The sequence below is a fragment of the Thermobia domestica genome, chromosome 2, assembly GCF_964235325.1.
Source record: "Thermobia domestica chromosome 2, izTheDome1.hap1.1, whole genome shotgun sequence".
Taxonomy (NCBI): domain Eukaryota; kingdom Metazoa; phylum Arthropoda; class Insecta; order Zygentoma; family Lepismatidae; genus Thermobia; species Thermobia domestica.
The window spans coordinates 160,680,999-160,697,689 of NC_137455.1; the positions used below are offsets into that span (position 1 = coordinate 160,680,999).

At 35.5% G+C, this 16,691-nt stretch overlaps 1 protein-coding gene across 2 annotated transcripts in view; it reads right to left on the reverse strand.

The window, feature by feature from the left end:
- Positions 1 to 16,691, reverse strand: part of ssp3 (SCAPER domain-containing protein short spindle 3) — a 522,155-nt gene that overhangs the window by 262,163 nt on the left and 243,301 nt on the right. For both annotated transcript variants that reach the window (XM_081747551.1, XM_081747559.1), the window contains one exon: positions 8,739 to 8,820. In XM_081747551.1, the coding sequence (XP_081603677.1) occupies positions 8,739 to 8,820 (82 nt within the window). The remainder of the gene's footprint in view (positions 1 to 8,738; positions 8,821 to 16,691) is intronic.

Consider the following 16,691-nt stretch of genomic DNA (forward strand, 5'->3'; position numbering starts at 1 on the left):
TAGGACAATTACACTGCTAGCCAAGGGCAGTACTTTGAAGAAGATTAAATCAAATTATATGTAAGCTTATTAGTTTATTTCTAACCGTATTTTTGATCACACCTCGTATATATCAGGGAGCAACTGCCCTCCACGATGGAGTCCCAAATTAAACTCCAGTATCAATATGAAATGCTATGAATAAAGGTATAATGTTACTGCACATGGACAAATGATCAGCTTACGCTAATCTTGTTTAATTTTAATTCAAATGACTGAAACCTTCCTACTGGTATAATCGCTAGCACACGGGCTTTTAGTCTATATGACTCGGGTTCGATTCCTGGTAAAAGACCATTGAAAGCATTACGGTGATTGTGTTTCCACGTCACATATAGCCTCGGTGCAGAAAAGGGACGCTAAACTTCAAACAAATAAGCAATTCGATTGACTGTTTTTTTCTTTTAAATCGTTATTTTGTTTCATAGGAATTATGAAATCAATAATATCTGTTTCTGATATTTTAAAAATTCTATAAGAATAAATGACAGGTTGAAAACGCTTCTTCTAAATCAAATTATTTTCCTTATTGTCAGCCGAAGTATCAATTTGCAAATTAACTAATTTTCATTTTGTCTTCTTTCTGATTAGGAAATACTAAGTGTTAAACAAGCTTTTATTATGCATTAATTTTACCAAAAATCTACAGTAATTGTATATCACATCAGACTTTTCTGGTTAACAGTTAAAATTTGACAACATATCCAGAAGCTTTCTTATTCTGATTTTACTTATGATGAGAATTGAATATAGATAGGCTTTTCAGTGTTTATTTATTTATTTATTTATTTATTTTTCACGTACGTTTCTAAAGAAACTAAATTTCTACAGTCGACCATATAAACTAAACTCCGTGACACAGAGCACTAGTGATTTTAAGTTGGGAATGTGTGATCAGCACATCGCGGAACTTATCACCATTGTTGCAGGTTTCCTTGACTGTACGAGCCCGCTATTTCTTTCATTCAAAGTAGCTCCTTAATTGTCCACACAACGCTGCCATTCAAGTACTGGTAAGGACATACACTGTTTGATTTCAGGGATTTCACACGAAACTGTATGATAAAATATTGGTTCTGCCCTCTACTTTCCCCCTAGATAAAGTAAATGGAGCAATACTCGGAGCAAAATAAGAAACATGCTGACATTTGATGTAGTACATGTTAATTTCGATTACGCACTCTCAACTATTCTCGCTGAGAAGAGAGAAAAATGCTTAATGATGGATAAACGAATTAAAAAAAAAAACGTTTGATTGTTTGTGTGTGAGAGAAAAAGAAAGAAAGAAAAAGACAGTAAGAAGAGTAAAGAGGAGAGAAATGACAAATAAAGATTCTTTACTTCAAGATTGTCAAAAAAGACAATAGATTTTAGAATATAGACAAATAAGCTAAAGATAAATAAACCAAAAACTCACATCACATTTCACCGTGTTCGAATTTGTATTAGAATTTCGTGAACATTAATTTCGTTTAGAGGTTCTTTCTTTTATACTGAAGTATACCCTCAGCAAGCGTTTCACTACGTCATTAGCCAAAAAAACAACGAGGATTTTAGTTAATGAGATGAATTCCAAAACGATGACTATTAAACTTTAATTTTTGGTTAACTACAATATTACGCAAAGATGAGACACGAATCGATAGATAACATTGAACTAAACAAAATGGCGTGCTTGTAGATAAATTCTCATGTTTACTTTTCGAAAGAATCGACAAAAAATAACTTTTATGGTGCTAAATAGTATGTCATACGTTGGGGCCAAAAATAATTGACAGTTGTACTGTTACAGAAATACAATGTTAACTAGTATCATGGGCGGTGATTAGGGGGGCAAAGGAGGCAGTTGCCCCCGCACTTTTTTGAAGTAATCCATTAATGTATATAGTTTCATTTGGAAATGCAAAGTTTCTGTATGTATTACTAATTCATAGAAAAATGGTGCTGTCATATAATATTTGCCGTTGCGTGAGTACGTATCTGTTGTCTTCCCGTCGAGTACAGAAAACTACAGGAATTGTGTTTTAATAGTCACAGAAAATAACCCAAAAATTAACCTATTGGAGCACAACAATTGCAGCACACTTTCACTCCTTCTTACATGGGGTCGATATGTTAGTCAGCTGCTTTGAAACTAATTGAGAGAATATTTCGCAAAACAAGAAAAGTATTTCATAATTATTCTTTAATTCCACAAAAATTCACAGTTTCTAAATGTCTTTTGTTTCTAAGGTAATGGATATTGATTAAAGAGAGCGTAATAAGAAACAACTTCTACTTTCTCCATTGTTTTGTAGCATAATAAACTACTGAAGTGGTGTTTAGGGGTGTACGAGTGTATATACAATTAAATTTAATGAATTCAACATAATTCTAGGTTTTAGCATTATTTTGTATAACTGGAGTGTGGAGTGATTCTAAGTATTGTGTTTTGATGTGTTCCAAGACAGTGAAAACTGCTCCTAATGGCAACGAACATGTTTCGGAAAGTTGCAAAAGCAAATATTTCTTTAAATGTCGTAGCATATGCTTGTAGTATTTACTGTCTTTCGTTTTCAAGAGTAATAACATACATTTAATAGCATGCGTAGAATTAAAAATTAAGTTGTTCGTTAATCCCAGTTTCAATATAACCTTTGCGAAACAAGCATCATTATTCATTACTATGATTAATATTATCCTTTCTATTTATTTGTTTTGAAAATTTGTTATTCAATAATCTGATCACACAATTTTCCAGACAGAATTTTAAGATGTTCATGAGCAAGGAATCAAATTTCTTCTCACACTTTCGTTGTTAAGAGTACAGAAGAGTAGTGCCTACATGCGTTGCTCTTGTCAATTTACTTAATAAAATATGAAATACGATATACTGTATTTTAACTGAAAATAGTATCCTATTAATTATACAATCTTTCGTCAAACAAAGTGTTAGAAACAACCAGGAAAACTAACATTTATACAAATATTCGAATCATGTCTTGCTCCCCCACTTTTAACGTCCAACCACCGCCACTGACTCTTGTCGTCGCGAATTCTGTCGAGGAATTTGAAGCTTAAAATATATAAAACGATAATCATGCCTGTTCTGTATGGTTGCGAAACATGGTCGCTTACTCTGAGGGAAGAACATAGACTGAAAGTATTTGAGAACAGGATCCTGAGAAGAATATTCGGACCCAAGAGGAACGAGAATGGGGAATGGCGGAAGCTTCATAACGAGGAACTACATAGTTTATACGGTTTACCCAACATTGTTAGGGTCGTCAAGTCTAGGAGGCTTAGGTGGGCAGGTCATGTAGCTAGAATGGAAGAAAGTAGAAACGCTTTCAAAGTCTTGACTGGTAGACCCATAGGAAAACGACCATTAGGAAGACCAAGGCGCAGATGGGAGGATAATATTAAGATGGATCTCGCAGAGATAGGAATACAAAGTAGAAACTGGATCCAATTAGCTAAGAATAGAAGTCAGTGGAGAGCTTTTGTGAACGCGGCACTGAACCTCCGGGTTCCATAGGCCATAGAGTTAGTTAGTAGTTAGTTTTATTTTTCTAACGGCTACAAACACACATGGCCCTCTGATTATCTTAATAGATGCACATACTACTTCTAATGTGATGTAAAGAAATAATAATAATTGCATATATCTATAAATACGAAGGAATAAAAGAGCTAACGAAGTAGGGTATCACATTAAGAAAACAAAATCTCTAATTAACACAGCCGTGTTTGTTATAGATTTTGTACAGTGCACTGTTTTGGCTCTCTAAATTATTACCATCAATTTGAATAATTCAGAAGTTTACAAAAAAGCGACAAATTTTAAATAATCACTGAAATGATTGAAAATAGGCCATTTACAAGAGCAACAGTAATAAAAGTAACACCAAACAATGTCTTTACGTTTCATCTTCCTCCTTTATACTTCCAAACTTATGAATATATTTTTCCACACTATTACCAGTGGAAGCAAAAGAATTTTTGATATCGAATGGCTACTGAAAGAGACATGAATTAAGTAGTAATCAATCTTAATCTAGAAGCTCCCTTTTAGCTAAGCGGTTAGCGTACGCGCCTTTTGACGTGGGAGACCCGGATTCGATTCCGGGCAGAACTCATGTGGTTTGGATTCCACGTTAAGCTGTAGATTCACGTCTCATATAGCATCGCTGTTGAAAGGGACGCTAAAATCAAATCAAACTGAAAGATTCAAATATAGAAAGCCATAAATAATGAAGCATCATTCAACTGACAAGAGTCATCTGGCCTTTCATGGGTTATAGCATTAAGGAAATTTTCATATTTTCTATCTTACCTACTAACATTATGTTCAACCTAGAGTCATCACAACTATAATTAAAGTACTCATCAACTAATGACAGTTACCACGAACTTGGAAGTTTTCCAATGCACTGAGAGTCTTGTTATCTCTTCGCTCTGAGCATATACTTTCCATTTAATATCATCAACTGAATTCTCCCTAACCTTCTAGTTATTTCTTTCACCACGCCTTTTATCAACACGCTCAATGGTTCAGTGATCGCTTACCTCTAGTTTCTGATTTGATCCCCGGTGGGTTTTCTCAGAGTACTCCCGTTTCCTCTCTCATTCTCATTCCATCCATTTTACATCATCATTCACTTGCCTTAATCATCCGTCATAAAGGTGGGACGTTAAACTGGTAAATTTTGTATCATTTTATTTCATCTCTCTCAGAATACAATTTATTTCACTTTGAATAATACTATTTCCTCCTGTTATCATACAATACTATTAACAGGTGTAAGTATGCGTATATGTTTGGTCACCGTCAATGTCTCAAAAGCTAACTGGATGGTTTCATTAATATTTTTAACAGTCTGTTAATTGGAAACTCAGGATTGTAGCAGAATACATACAAGAGATTAAGATTCCAGGAGCATAATTAACCATGAACAAACAGTACTTCTATAAAATGCACAAGAAAAGGAGAAAATTATTTTGGTGAGGTAAAATGAAGCAATGAGGCAGACTATAAAACCATTTGATCTCAAAGTTCACTATAACTCATTATTATCAATAAAATACAATGCTTTCATAACCTTAGTTCCATTTCTTCATATTACATCATCTTAATTTTTTTTTTTCATTTTATAAAAGCTTTTTTTTTTCGGTTACTTGTATTATCATCTTGATGTCTGTCGTAGTTAAACAAAGAAACAAAACTTACGAAGATTCCCTGGACGTTATACTGTACACACCACTTCAAGAGCATTTTTGGTTGCATAACGGAATAGGATACATAGATCATAGTGAACAATTGAGGTGTTCCCAGAAACAAGAGTGCTCTCACAATCAGCAAAATGTTTATCTATCATTTATTATTATTATTATTATTATTATTATTATTATTATTATTATTATTATTATTATTACTTTGGGTAAATAAAAAATGACCCGATGTTGAGTTTGTCCTTACTATCTGCTTCAATTAACAGTTTAAATAATTACACAGTAAAATGAGTCTATGTGACAATATCTATTGTCATTGGCTTTACGTATCTGTACACAATTTTAGAGCTTCAGTTAGTATAGTAGTGCGTTAATTTTAAAAAGTGTCTTTTAAAAAACCTATTTAAAAAATATTTAAAAAGTGCAGCAAAGTGTGTGAAAATCGAAGCTTATCTCCCTTTCAATCATTGTTTATAGGAACGCTGCCATTAAATTGGTACCTTTTATACCAATAACATTGACATAGATATTAGACTGTCAATTTTCAGTCATTTTGTTTCTTTATTTGAGTCTATAAAATGAACAAGCACGAAATTTGGTACGTGAAAGTTTTAAAATACACTTTGGAAATTTTATCTGGAAGGTGAAAGATAAGGGAGCAAATTCGAGGAAAGATAGGGAAGTTTTTATGAATCACAGAATTTCAAGACATCATAAACTCGTAAGTCTTGCGCTTTATTAAAATACACTGACCAGCCATAACATTTATGACCAACTACTTAATATCTGGTATGTCCACTTTTGGCTCGCAGAACAGCAGCAATACGGTGTGACATGGAAGCAATGAGACTTTGGCACGGGACACGACATCTGGATAAACAAGTTATTTTATTCTGTAAATTCCGCGGGGCGATGAGCTCGGATCTGATATTCAATGATATCCCAAATGTGTTCAATCAGGTTAAGATCGGGTGAGTTTGGGGTCCACTGAAGCAATTGAAATTCACCACTGTGCACCTCAAACCAATGCACCACAACGTTGGCCTTGTAATAAGGACCGATGTCCTGTTGAGCGTTGCCCTACGTACCCATTCCAGTCGTTATTGATGACGCTGTGCGGTCAACATTCGCACAAGCGTGTGACATAGGCTGCGAAGGCCCATATCTAACAGTGTTCGGTGACTTTTGTGCTTAGATCCACTCGTGCTCTGTTCACTGTTAAAGCCTCTCGTGCACCGTTAAAGCCACTCGTGCACTGTTATTAATTATGAAACAGTTTGCAGCTTATCCTGTTGCACCGATCTTGACAGTCTACTAAGTACAGCATTTTTCGTGACGTTGCCCATGTCTTGTGTTTTGGTGCCATCCTTTTCCCCTCTCTGGAGGACACTAACCACGGCAACTCACGAACACCCGGTAAGTCATGCTATTTCCGAGATGCTCGTTCCAAGTCGTTTGGCCATTCCAATATGGCTCCAATCAAACTCTGATATATTGCCGGCCTTTCCTATTCTACTCACAAGCATCAGTATCCTTGATCGAGTGAGATCCCTTCACCGTCTCGAAAGCGGTTCTGCTATATCTCGTGCCTCTTATATCAGCCTAACGACTCCGTTCAAAAAATAGCGGGAGGTAATAATGTTTTGCCTGGTCAGTATAAATGTTACCTGAATAGAAGTTGACAGTCAATCAACATGTTCCCCTTGAAGTTGACTGCACTTCTGGCAACTGTCTCCTAACTTATTCAAGCCCTCCAGGAAAAATGTTTTTAACTGGGCCTGAAACAACTATTTGAAGCTGCTGTGTGTTCCCTTTTAAATGTTTTTTGAGATTTGGAAAAAGGTGGAAGTCACCCGGTGCTAGAATGGGTAAATAAAGTGGGTGTTGTACGATTTCAACTTAAGTCAGTTTTCGCATTCTGAGAAACATTTCTTCTATAAACATGTTGCTAATAAAAACCTTAATAATAAGTGTAAAAAACCTTAATAATGAGTGTAAAAATGATTTTCTACTCCTCGAATTATAAAGAGCTCTGTTGTGATACAAATATTTGTTTGGTTTATTACAAAATATGACTAAGATTTATCGTCCCTTTTCAAAACCAAGCCTATATGAGACGAGATATACTGCTTAAATCTAAATCACTACTCGAGATTTTATCAGAAGCATGTGCCCTATCAGAGATTGAAGAGAGATCACGCACGTTAAGAAACTTGTCCACGAATAAACACAATATGATTCTTTAGTTCTTGATGCATGTGATTACCTGAATTTTTAGTTCACACTTAAAATTTATAAAAGATAATTCATTTGGGGGGGGGGAAGCACACACAACGAAACACGAAACCATTCGTTGGAACTGGAAAACTTGTTCAGACCACAATTTTGCTCTTCTCACGCCGACTCATTTTATTCTTCTTCTCAGAATTCAATAATTAAACGTTTCTTTATGTTATTCCGGCAAAAAGCATACTATTGTTTGGCTTTCAAATAGTATTATTTTTTCTTTTCAAATGTAATTTTCATAGCAATTTTCATCAAAAAAACAGTGTTTTTTTTTTGTTTTGTTTTTTAAGAATGGCAGATGATTCACATCGACACTATCATCTCTGTACGTACCATTTTATGCAGTAAATCATTTTGTTTTCAATCTGTGGCCTCCGGAGCCGCAAGAAATTGCAAGGGTGTCCGCAAGACACTTTATTTTCACTTTATCTTATCATTCCTATCATCTTATCACTAAATTCTGTTCACACCTGGGATACATGTAATGTTTATTACCGAAGTTTCAACCAATTGAGAAGAATAGAATACCAAGAGATAAGAAGAAATAACAAAATACCAACCTAGGCTGGAAGATGTATCACCCATCACATCAGATGAATGTTGAATTCATAATATCAAGTCTAACTAGTATAATCGTATTTTTTTCGCGTATCTCCATTTATAGCAGTATTGCATTGTCCTAATGACATATTTCATTTTTATTATATGTATTTTGATTTCATTGAGGACTGCAGAAAATTAACAGTCGCTACAAGGATTCCACATCAGGACGATTGGGAAACGCTGTAGTAGATGAATTTCATTTGACCAAATGTTTTATATTAATGTGTTAATTCTTCGCTAAATATACTATGTGCTAGACACGAAATTTATCATCTAAATTTAAACGTTCGAACAAAAAAGAAGTATAGAAAAATGTACTTTTTGATCAGTCGAATCTGTTGTTCAGATCCTCTTTTGCTTTTCTACTATATATATATATATTCATGATCACAGAAATAATGTACAGAAAAGAATTATCTCGGATATATTTTCAGCACTAGGGGTCTCTTTGCCACTGGCTCCGTTCAGTGATACCTGAGTATTACCCACCATTTGGATATGGCAGTCGGACAAAACATTACATACACTGTATTTCTAAATATACATCTACACATTCAGAAATGACCATCTCTATCTAATATACACATTTAACTGCATACCTGCAACACCATCAACAGGAAGAGACGTGGATCCTGAATTGGGATTTCCTGACAGTAGCCGACTCTTGTCAGGTATCAACACCTGTAAAATAGAGAAAGATAAAGTTAATACCTACGAGTACCTATGCATTCAAAATGTATCATGTATATTAGAGTGAAGCCCATGATTAACGCCGAATATTCTTTGGCTTCTGACCACTGATGCGACGATAATTATGCGGGTAAGCCTGCAAAAGTAAATTTTAGGCCTCCTAAAATTACAATAAAATCTTACACAAATTAAATGAGTTCATTCATTTTCAATTCAGCCTCGTGCAAATACCCACTTCTTCAGGTACGAACCATAAATTCATGCTACATTTATCCTTTATTTGTAGCATTCTTGTTATTCATAACATCCTTCTTGAAAATTGAATCAATGCTATATATTTGGAGTTTATTTTTTATTTATTTGTATTAAAATTATCAATATTGGATAAGTCGTTTTTAATATATTTGGTCTAGGAATTAATTCGTGCGGGTGGACAAGAGATGGCGCAACGAACGGAGCGTCCCACAGTTCCGTGTATCCACACATGTGTTGCAAACCCCTGTCATCGCGTATCGTTCGTAGTATAGGGCAGTGGATTAAAGCGTCAACAACACCAGTTTGTAGTTAAGTGAACATGGCGCAATTTGTGCCTGATAAAGTGTTTTTGCGGGGTGTCCTGCTGCATTACTTTAACATGCAGAAAAGTGCGACTGAAAGTCATCGTATTTTGGTGGAATTGTATGGTGACCATGCTCTAGCTGAGCGAACGTGTCAGAAGTCGTTTGCACGGTTTAGAAGTGGTGATTTTGGCTTGGCAGACCAAGAGCGAGCTGGACAGCCAAAAAAATTTCAAGACGAAGAATTGACAGCATTGCTCGAGCAGGATTCGTGTCAAACGCAGGAACAACTTGCAGCAGCATTAGGCGTTGATCAAACAACAGTCTCCAAACGCTTGAAAGCCATGGGAATGATTCCAAAGATGTCACATTGGGTTCCACATGAATTGAAAGACAGAGACGTTGAAAGACGAAAAACCATTTGCGAATTGCTGCTTCAACGACAGAGCAGAAAGGGGTTTCTGCATCGAATTACTACGGGTGATGAGAAGTGGATCCATTACGAGAACCCTAAACGAAAAAAGGCCTGGGTGAAACCAGGTGAACCAGGTCCATCACAACCAAAACGAGATATTCACTGTGCAAAGGTTATGCTGTGCATATGGTGGGATATGAAAGGTGTGGTGTACTATGAGCTGCTGCAACCGGGTGAAACTATGAATGGAGAACGTTATCGACGACAATTAATGCGTTTGAAGCAAGCTCTGGCCAGAACACGACCAGAATGGGAGAACAGACATGATAAACTTATTGTTCAACATGATAACGCTCGCCCACATGTCGCAAAACCGGTCAAAACCTATTTAGAAAATGTCGGATGGGAAGTTTTACCCCACCCGCCGTATTCACCAGACGTTGCTCCTTCGGACTACTACTTGTTCGATTGCATGAACAACGATTTGATTGGACAGCGGTTTACTTCTTCAGAAGATATCGAAACATGGGTCTCTGACTGGATCGCTTCCAAGGATGAGGACTTCTTTCGCCACGGAATCCGTACATTGCCTGACAGATGGGCGAAAGTGGTGGCTAGCGATGGACAATATTTTTCTTAAGGTATTTATGTATTTTGTGTTTGTACTACAGCTTCAATGTGTGCGTACCAACCGCACGAATTAATTCCTAGACCAAATATTATTTATTAATATGTCCCATTGATCTTTTGGAATGCTGCATCAATCGTGTAGGATACTGCAGTGCCGGATTTTGCGGGCTCCAGGTAATAGCCTTACAACATTATAAAAGAAATTTAATATAAATTACTTTATATCAATAAGTTTACAGTTTTTCTTTTTCCTTTGATAGCACGAACTTCTCTATTTTTCACAAACATGAATACGTACTACGACACAACCGTCATCAGCCTTGTGCGCAGTCATCTCGCTCTTAGAAATTCGCGAAGTGGAAACGCTGTGAAAACCGTTGTCTACTGTCAGCAGCACGAATTGTAACTTGTATGTATCCGCGTTTCTACCGTCCTAATAATGTGCTAATGGGTTGGCAGGAATCGCATTCCCGCTGAACTTCTCCTTTTCATGGACAGAGCGACAAAGTAAATGCTAGTTATGAGAGTAATGACATAGTAGCCATTTTGGGGGTATATGCGAATTGTTACGGACACTATTCTTAATTGGAGAATGGGTTGACCCAACTACCACAATGAATGATGTATTGGAGTGATATCTAACGGGAATATGAAATATTACGAAGTGTCAATTTTTATTTTTATTTTGATACAAAACATACTAAATTGATTATAAAAGGTATGTTTGTAAGCCTTTACATAAAAATCAGAACAATAATAGTGGGTTTACATAAAAATCACAACAAATTGTGGGGAACCGCTGGTCCGATCTTGATTTTTGGTACCTAACTCGATCCTTGCATACTTTAGGTTTTGGTTATACTATTTTATCGACATATGTATTCTAAGGGGAAAGAATAGGTCAAAATTTAAGTAAAAAAAATAGTATTTCACACTTCTGCCAACTTAGAAGGATGATATATAAATTCTTCATTAAAATAAGTGGACCCATGACTCAGCATTTTTTTTTTGTTTTAATTGACGCAACTATCTTTGTCGACGAACTCTTAGACCGCTGCAATTTTGACGATTTTTGGTCCATGACTGGACTATGGCCTAAATTTGTTACTTTGATTAAAATGCGTATCCTAAGAGAGGAGTGAGGGGTCAAGACTGAGTATGTCACGACCCTGTTATCTTACGACGATGAAACTTGGTATATAAATTCATTAAAATAAGCTATACGTTAGCCAGCATTTGTGAAAATAGCCTAATACAACGATTTTTATTCACAAACTACTCCTACACTGCTGCATCAATTTTGATTATTTTTGGGATTTGACTGGAACGTAGTCTAGATATTAAAATGCTTATCTCAAAGGAGAAGCGAGGGGTTCAAAATTTTTGCGAAAATTTGGTTATCTCATGACCCTGTCAACTTAGGAAGATGAAACTTCGTGTCTAAATTTGTCATTTAGAATAAGTGGACTCATGTCCCGACGTATTTGAAAATTTCCGTTTCATGGAGAACAAGGAGGCATATTATATATATATCGGGTGTTCTAAAAATGGCGCCCACTGACTACAGAGCATTATTCTACAAGTCAAAATAAAGCTATATATATATGGCCCAATAGAATGAATGAATTTGAACTTAAACGACATCGTCATTGTCACTATGCATGAATGCAACAATGTTTGTCCATGAACTCCTCCTAGAACGCTAGGCAGATTTTGATTATTTTTAAACCACGAGCATACCCTGGCTTAACTTAAGTTCTTAGCATATTTTCGGAAAGGGGAGAAGAAATGGAGAGTGACATGTAAACATAATCGAAAACGATCGATAGTGTGTCCAATCCATGAGATAAATAATGACAATGACGATGTCGTTTAAGTTCAAATTCATTAATTACGCGTATCCTAAATGGAGGAAGGGGTTCAAATACTTTTTCCTGAAACCTACTACCCGAGTGCGGACAACGGGCGCTTCAACTAATACATATATATTGTATTGCAAACTGAGGAACGAAAAAATTGCTGTTGATTAATTTCAGCATGTGGAAAATGTTGCAGGACACATCGTCAACAACAGAGGCGGCTCTTGATCTTGAGGGAAGTAACATCGATAGAAAAAAATAACATCTTATCACTGCAATCCCAAGTTAACTGGGCAGAGGTATGATGCACTTCATTTACGATGGAGAACATTAATGGTCAGAAAACTAAAGTTCAGCACACATATCACAACCACTATTTCTTACGCACTATTACGCACTTTGTATTGTAGTAATAGTAGCAGTGATAATAATAATAATAATAATAATAATAATAATAATAATAATAATAATAATAATAATAATACCACTCGTAGTTCATACCATCAAACCAGCATAGGCCGCTACAAAAATTGTACCTGGTCGTTGATGATGTTCCTGTTTCTGGACTCGACGATACTTTTGAAGCATGAAAACACCGTGTTCCTACGTCTAATAATATTTTGAAAAAAAAAAAAATAGTACAGAAGTTAGAAAACTAAATGAAGTGGTCATGGCATGTTACAACAGACAACAATCCAAGTTAGTGCACTGTTTATCATTAATATTCAATTACTTACATTATTTTTACTTTTTCCATATTAATTCAGAGGGAAGTGATTCAATTTAATGATTATGTATTTTTATCTGCTTCATGTATTTTCAAATGTTTATATAGAACTGAAGTCACATTGATTTCTAATGGAACTAACCATACAGCGTGCTTGCAGGAAGGAAGGAAAATAAGTATTGCTATTCCAAGTATTAGACTTTCCTGTTTTATCAATATATAGTTGGTACCTACTGAAGCTTCCTCACTTCAGTGCTACAACGCAACGATTTTCTTTTTTAAAAAAAGGAATTTGATTACAACAAAATTAAGGAACTGATTAAGTACAAAAAAAAAAAAATGTGTAGACTTATATTCACTGAGATATTATTATTAAAATCCCAATGTCATTCTTTCACTGTCGCAAATGATTTCCTGAAATAGATTACAAGTTAATTGTTACGTGTACTAGGTTTGTGACATAGACACGTGATCTCAGTTCATCCCTGTGTTGTGTTGCTGAGCTATTTCTTACCACACGTCGAATTGGACATTTCATTCGCACTAACCGATTATAAATGTGTTACATTCTGCTCATTTTCAAATAAAATTTCCTCACTAATATAACAATACTACTTCTGATACTAGTATCGCTACTATATACAAAAAATACTATTTTTTTTTAGGAATATGTGTAGAGAAAATTTCTCCATAAATCACTGGAATAAATAACAATACTTGTACTACAGTTAAAACGTCTTTAATTGGACAGATTCATATATATTAATAATGTACTAACAGATAAAAATTGCTGACATTTTATACGAAGCAAATATAAACAAAATAAAATCGTACTATACTCTATAATACGTACTGCCAGATTAACACTGCTGCTAACAACATAAAACTGTACATTTTTTTTTTCTAAATGGCACTATGTCAAATTACATATTTCAAATTACGTGTTAAATGAAAACTTACACTATCACATTTACTACTAATGTGGCAAACCAAAGACGTTACAATATCACAAACATCAAAATTTTGGAGGCCTCTACAATGGTAATAACGCAACTAACAAGGGACGTATGCGAATCGTGACAGCTAGATATTTATGAAAATTGGTACCCTAACTAGTTATGAATCGCCAATCATCGTGGTGACAGTCATTCGGTGCGGAAATGCCTTGTTTACCCGCTACGTATAATACAAATACTAGGCAGCGACCGAGTTAAGCTGTGTCGAGTCATACCCTAAAAATGCCGGGGAAAAGCAGAAAATGAAAAATAAGTGTAAGTAATCTGATATGTATGGGAGGGGGATACGTGACCAAAAACACGGCAGTAGTGTCGCACAAGCAGTGTTGCCATCTCAACACCAACATATAGTTTTTCTAATAGGGCATATACCATTTTATTGCATTAAAACAATTGGCATAAAATGAGAAAGAAAATAGGCAAAAGGTGAGTTATCAGTGTTATCAAATAGGGAAGTTCAAAGCTCTAAAGTTGAGAAATTATGGGGCCCGAACAAGAAGCGAACAAATGCACAACAACAAGAAGACTGCGTAAGGAACAAATATATAGTAGGGACTAAACCACGCCATGCAGAGCGTCCAGTGACTAACAGCTTTCATGCTTCATATCGACTATGCAGCTAGGGCGAGAAACGTACTTATTTTGCCATACTATCTATGCTTTTCTATTGTGTGTATTGGTGTATTATGTTAAAATATTTTGCGCCTGTATATTACTGTTAACCTGAATGCAGTATGTTTTGTCTTTATTGTTGTCTCACATGTTAACGTTTCCTATATTCTTGACTGACACCTATTACAAGTTATTAATCGATTCTGACGTACTTTCTTGACACAGGTTTGTTGCCTTTTGTAGCACAGCTTTTTTTGTAATATTTTCAGGCGCTGCACCGTCGTTTCTGTGGTTTTGAAGGCATGCAGGATTTTATGCAGTGTTGCAACCCCGGAAGGCATGCAGGATTTTATGCAGTGTTGCAACCCCAAGACAGTTGATTTTATAGTTCTCGTGAACGGCTCGAGACATCGATTCTCCACAAACGCCATTGGAATTGCTGCGCCATAGGGAGACTCCCTGTTTACATTTCCACACTATGTCACATGGGACTTCTTTCTACGGCTATCTAACATGTGCCCTGTTGTGAGTGAATCCTGTATCAAGCCTGTTTAGTCATTGGATACTGTGCATGGTGTGGTTTACTTCCTACTGTACATTTGTCCCTTCTGCAGTTTTGTTGTTGTTGTACATTTATTCGTTTCTCTTTACGAACCCCGCAACTTCTCAAATTTAGAGCTTCATATCTCCCTTCTTTGCAACACTGATAACCCATCTTTAGCTTATTTTCTTTCACACTTTATGCCAATTGTCTTAACGCCAGAAAATGGTATACGCTCTATTATAAAAACTATATCTTTGTTTTGAGGTGGCAACACTGCTTGTGCGACACTACTGCCGTGTTCTTGGTAACGTGTCCCCCTCTCGTAGATATCAGGTTAGCTGCACACGTTTTATTATTATTATTATTATTATTATTATTATTATTATTATTATTATTATTATTATTATTATTATTATTATTATTTGCCTTTTTCCGGCGTTTTTGGAGTATAACTTGGCTGAGCCTCATTCCGCCACTGCCCAGTGTATGTATTATATGTAGAGGATAAACAAGGCATTTCCGCACCGAGTGACTATCAGCACGATGATTAGTGATCCATAATTAGTCAGGATACCAATTTTCATAAATATTTAGCTGTCACGATTAGCATACGTCCCTTGTAAAACAAACGGGGAAATCCACTTTAAAGTACCTTTGTGTGGAATACTGTGATCATGATATAATGCATTGAACGAAGTTCCAAGGAATTAAAAAATGACTATTTCGAAAGAGTTTATTTCAAGAATGTGCTTAGACCAATTCTAAGGACTGATATAGTTTTCCATACACGAAAACACTATTTTACCGTTTACAGCAATTTGATATGCTTGCGATCATTATTATTTTGAATATGGTACTATATACAAGCCCCACCTAATGGTGAAAAAGTGTGTGTTCAGTGCTATCAGTGGAGGAGTTGCCTGCCTCCGTTACTTTTTTTTTTTTTTTTTCGACATACACTTTACATGATGCGAACACTTTGAGATCAAGTTATAACAAAGTACACTGGACTCTTTTTAATTCGAAGTCCAAGGGGACACGAAACAACTTGGAATTATTCAAAATTCGAATTATCCAACAGCATTTTTTCACATATATAACAACAAACAAACCAAAGTACTGTGCATCAAAAACATATTCATATGGTGTAGACTTTACCTTTAAAGCAACTTGTTTGCGTGATCGAATACCGCAAACTAACAAACGATATTGACTCCTCATAATTCGAACTACGTGTACAATGGAAACTATATTTACGTACAACACTACAACATACATTGAATAGCGCAAACAATTAAATACCAGTAACAATTTGAATATTCTGTTCTCACTTTTAAGAAGTCGTGAACTTCATTTGCTTAAATTTGATTGTTTTTGTACGGTCAATAAATCTTGAATTTCATGTATTGCGTGGAATACGATATTAATAACATTTTGTTGACTTTATCAATAATTCATCTTAAATTTTCAACCAATTCTGAAACAAGATGAGATTGGCACAC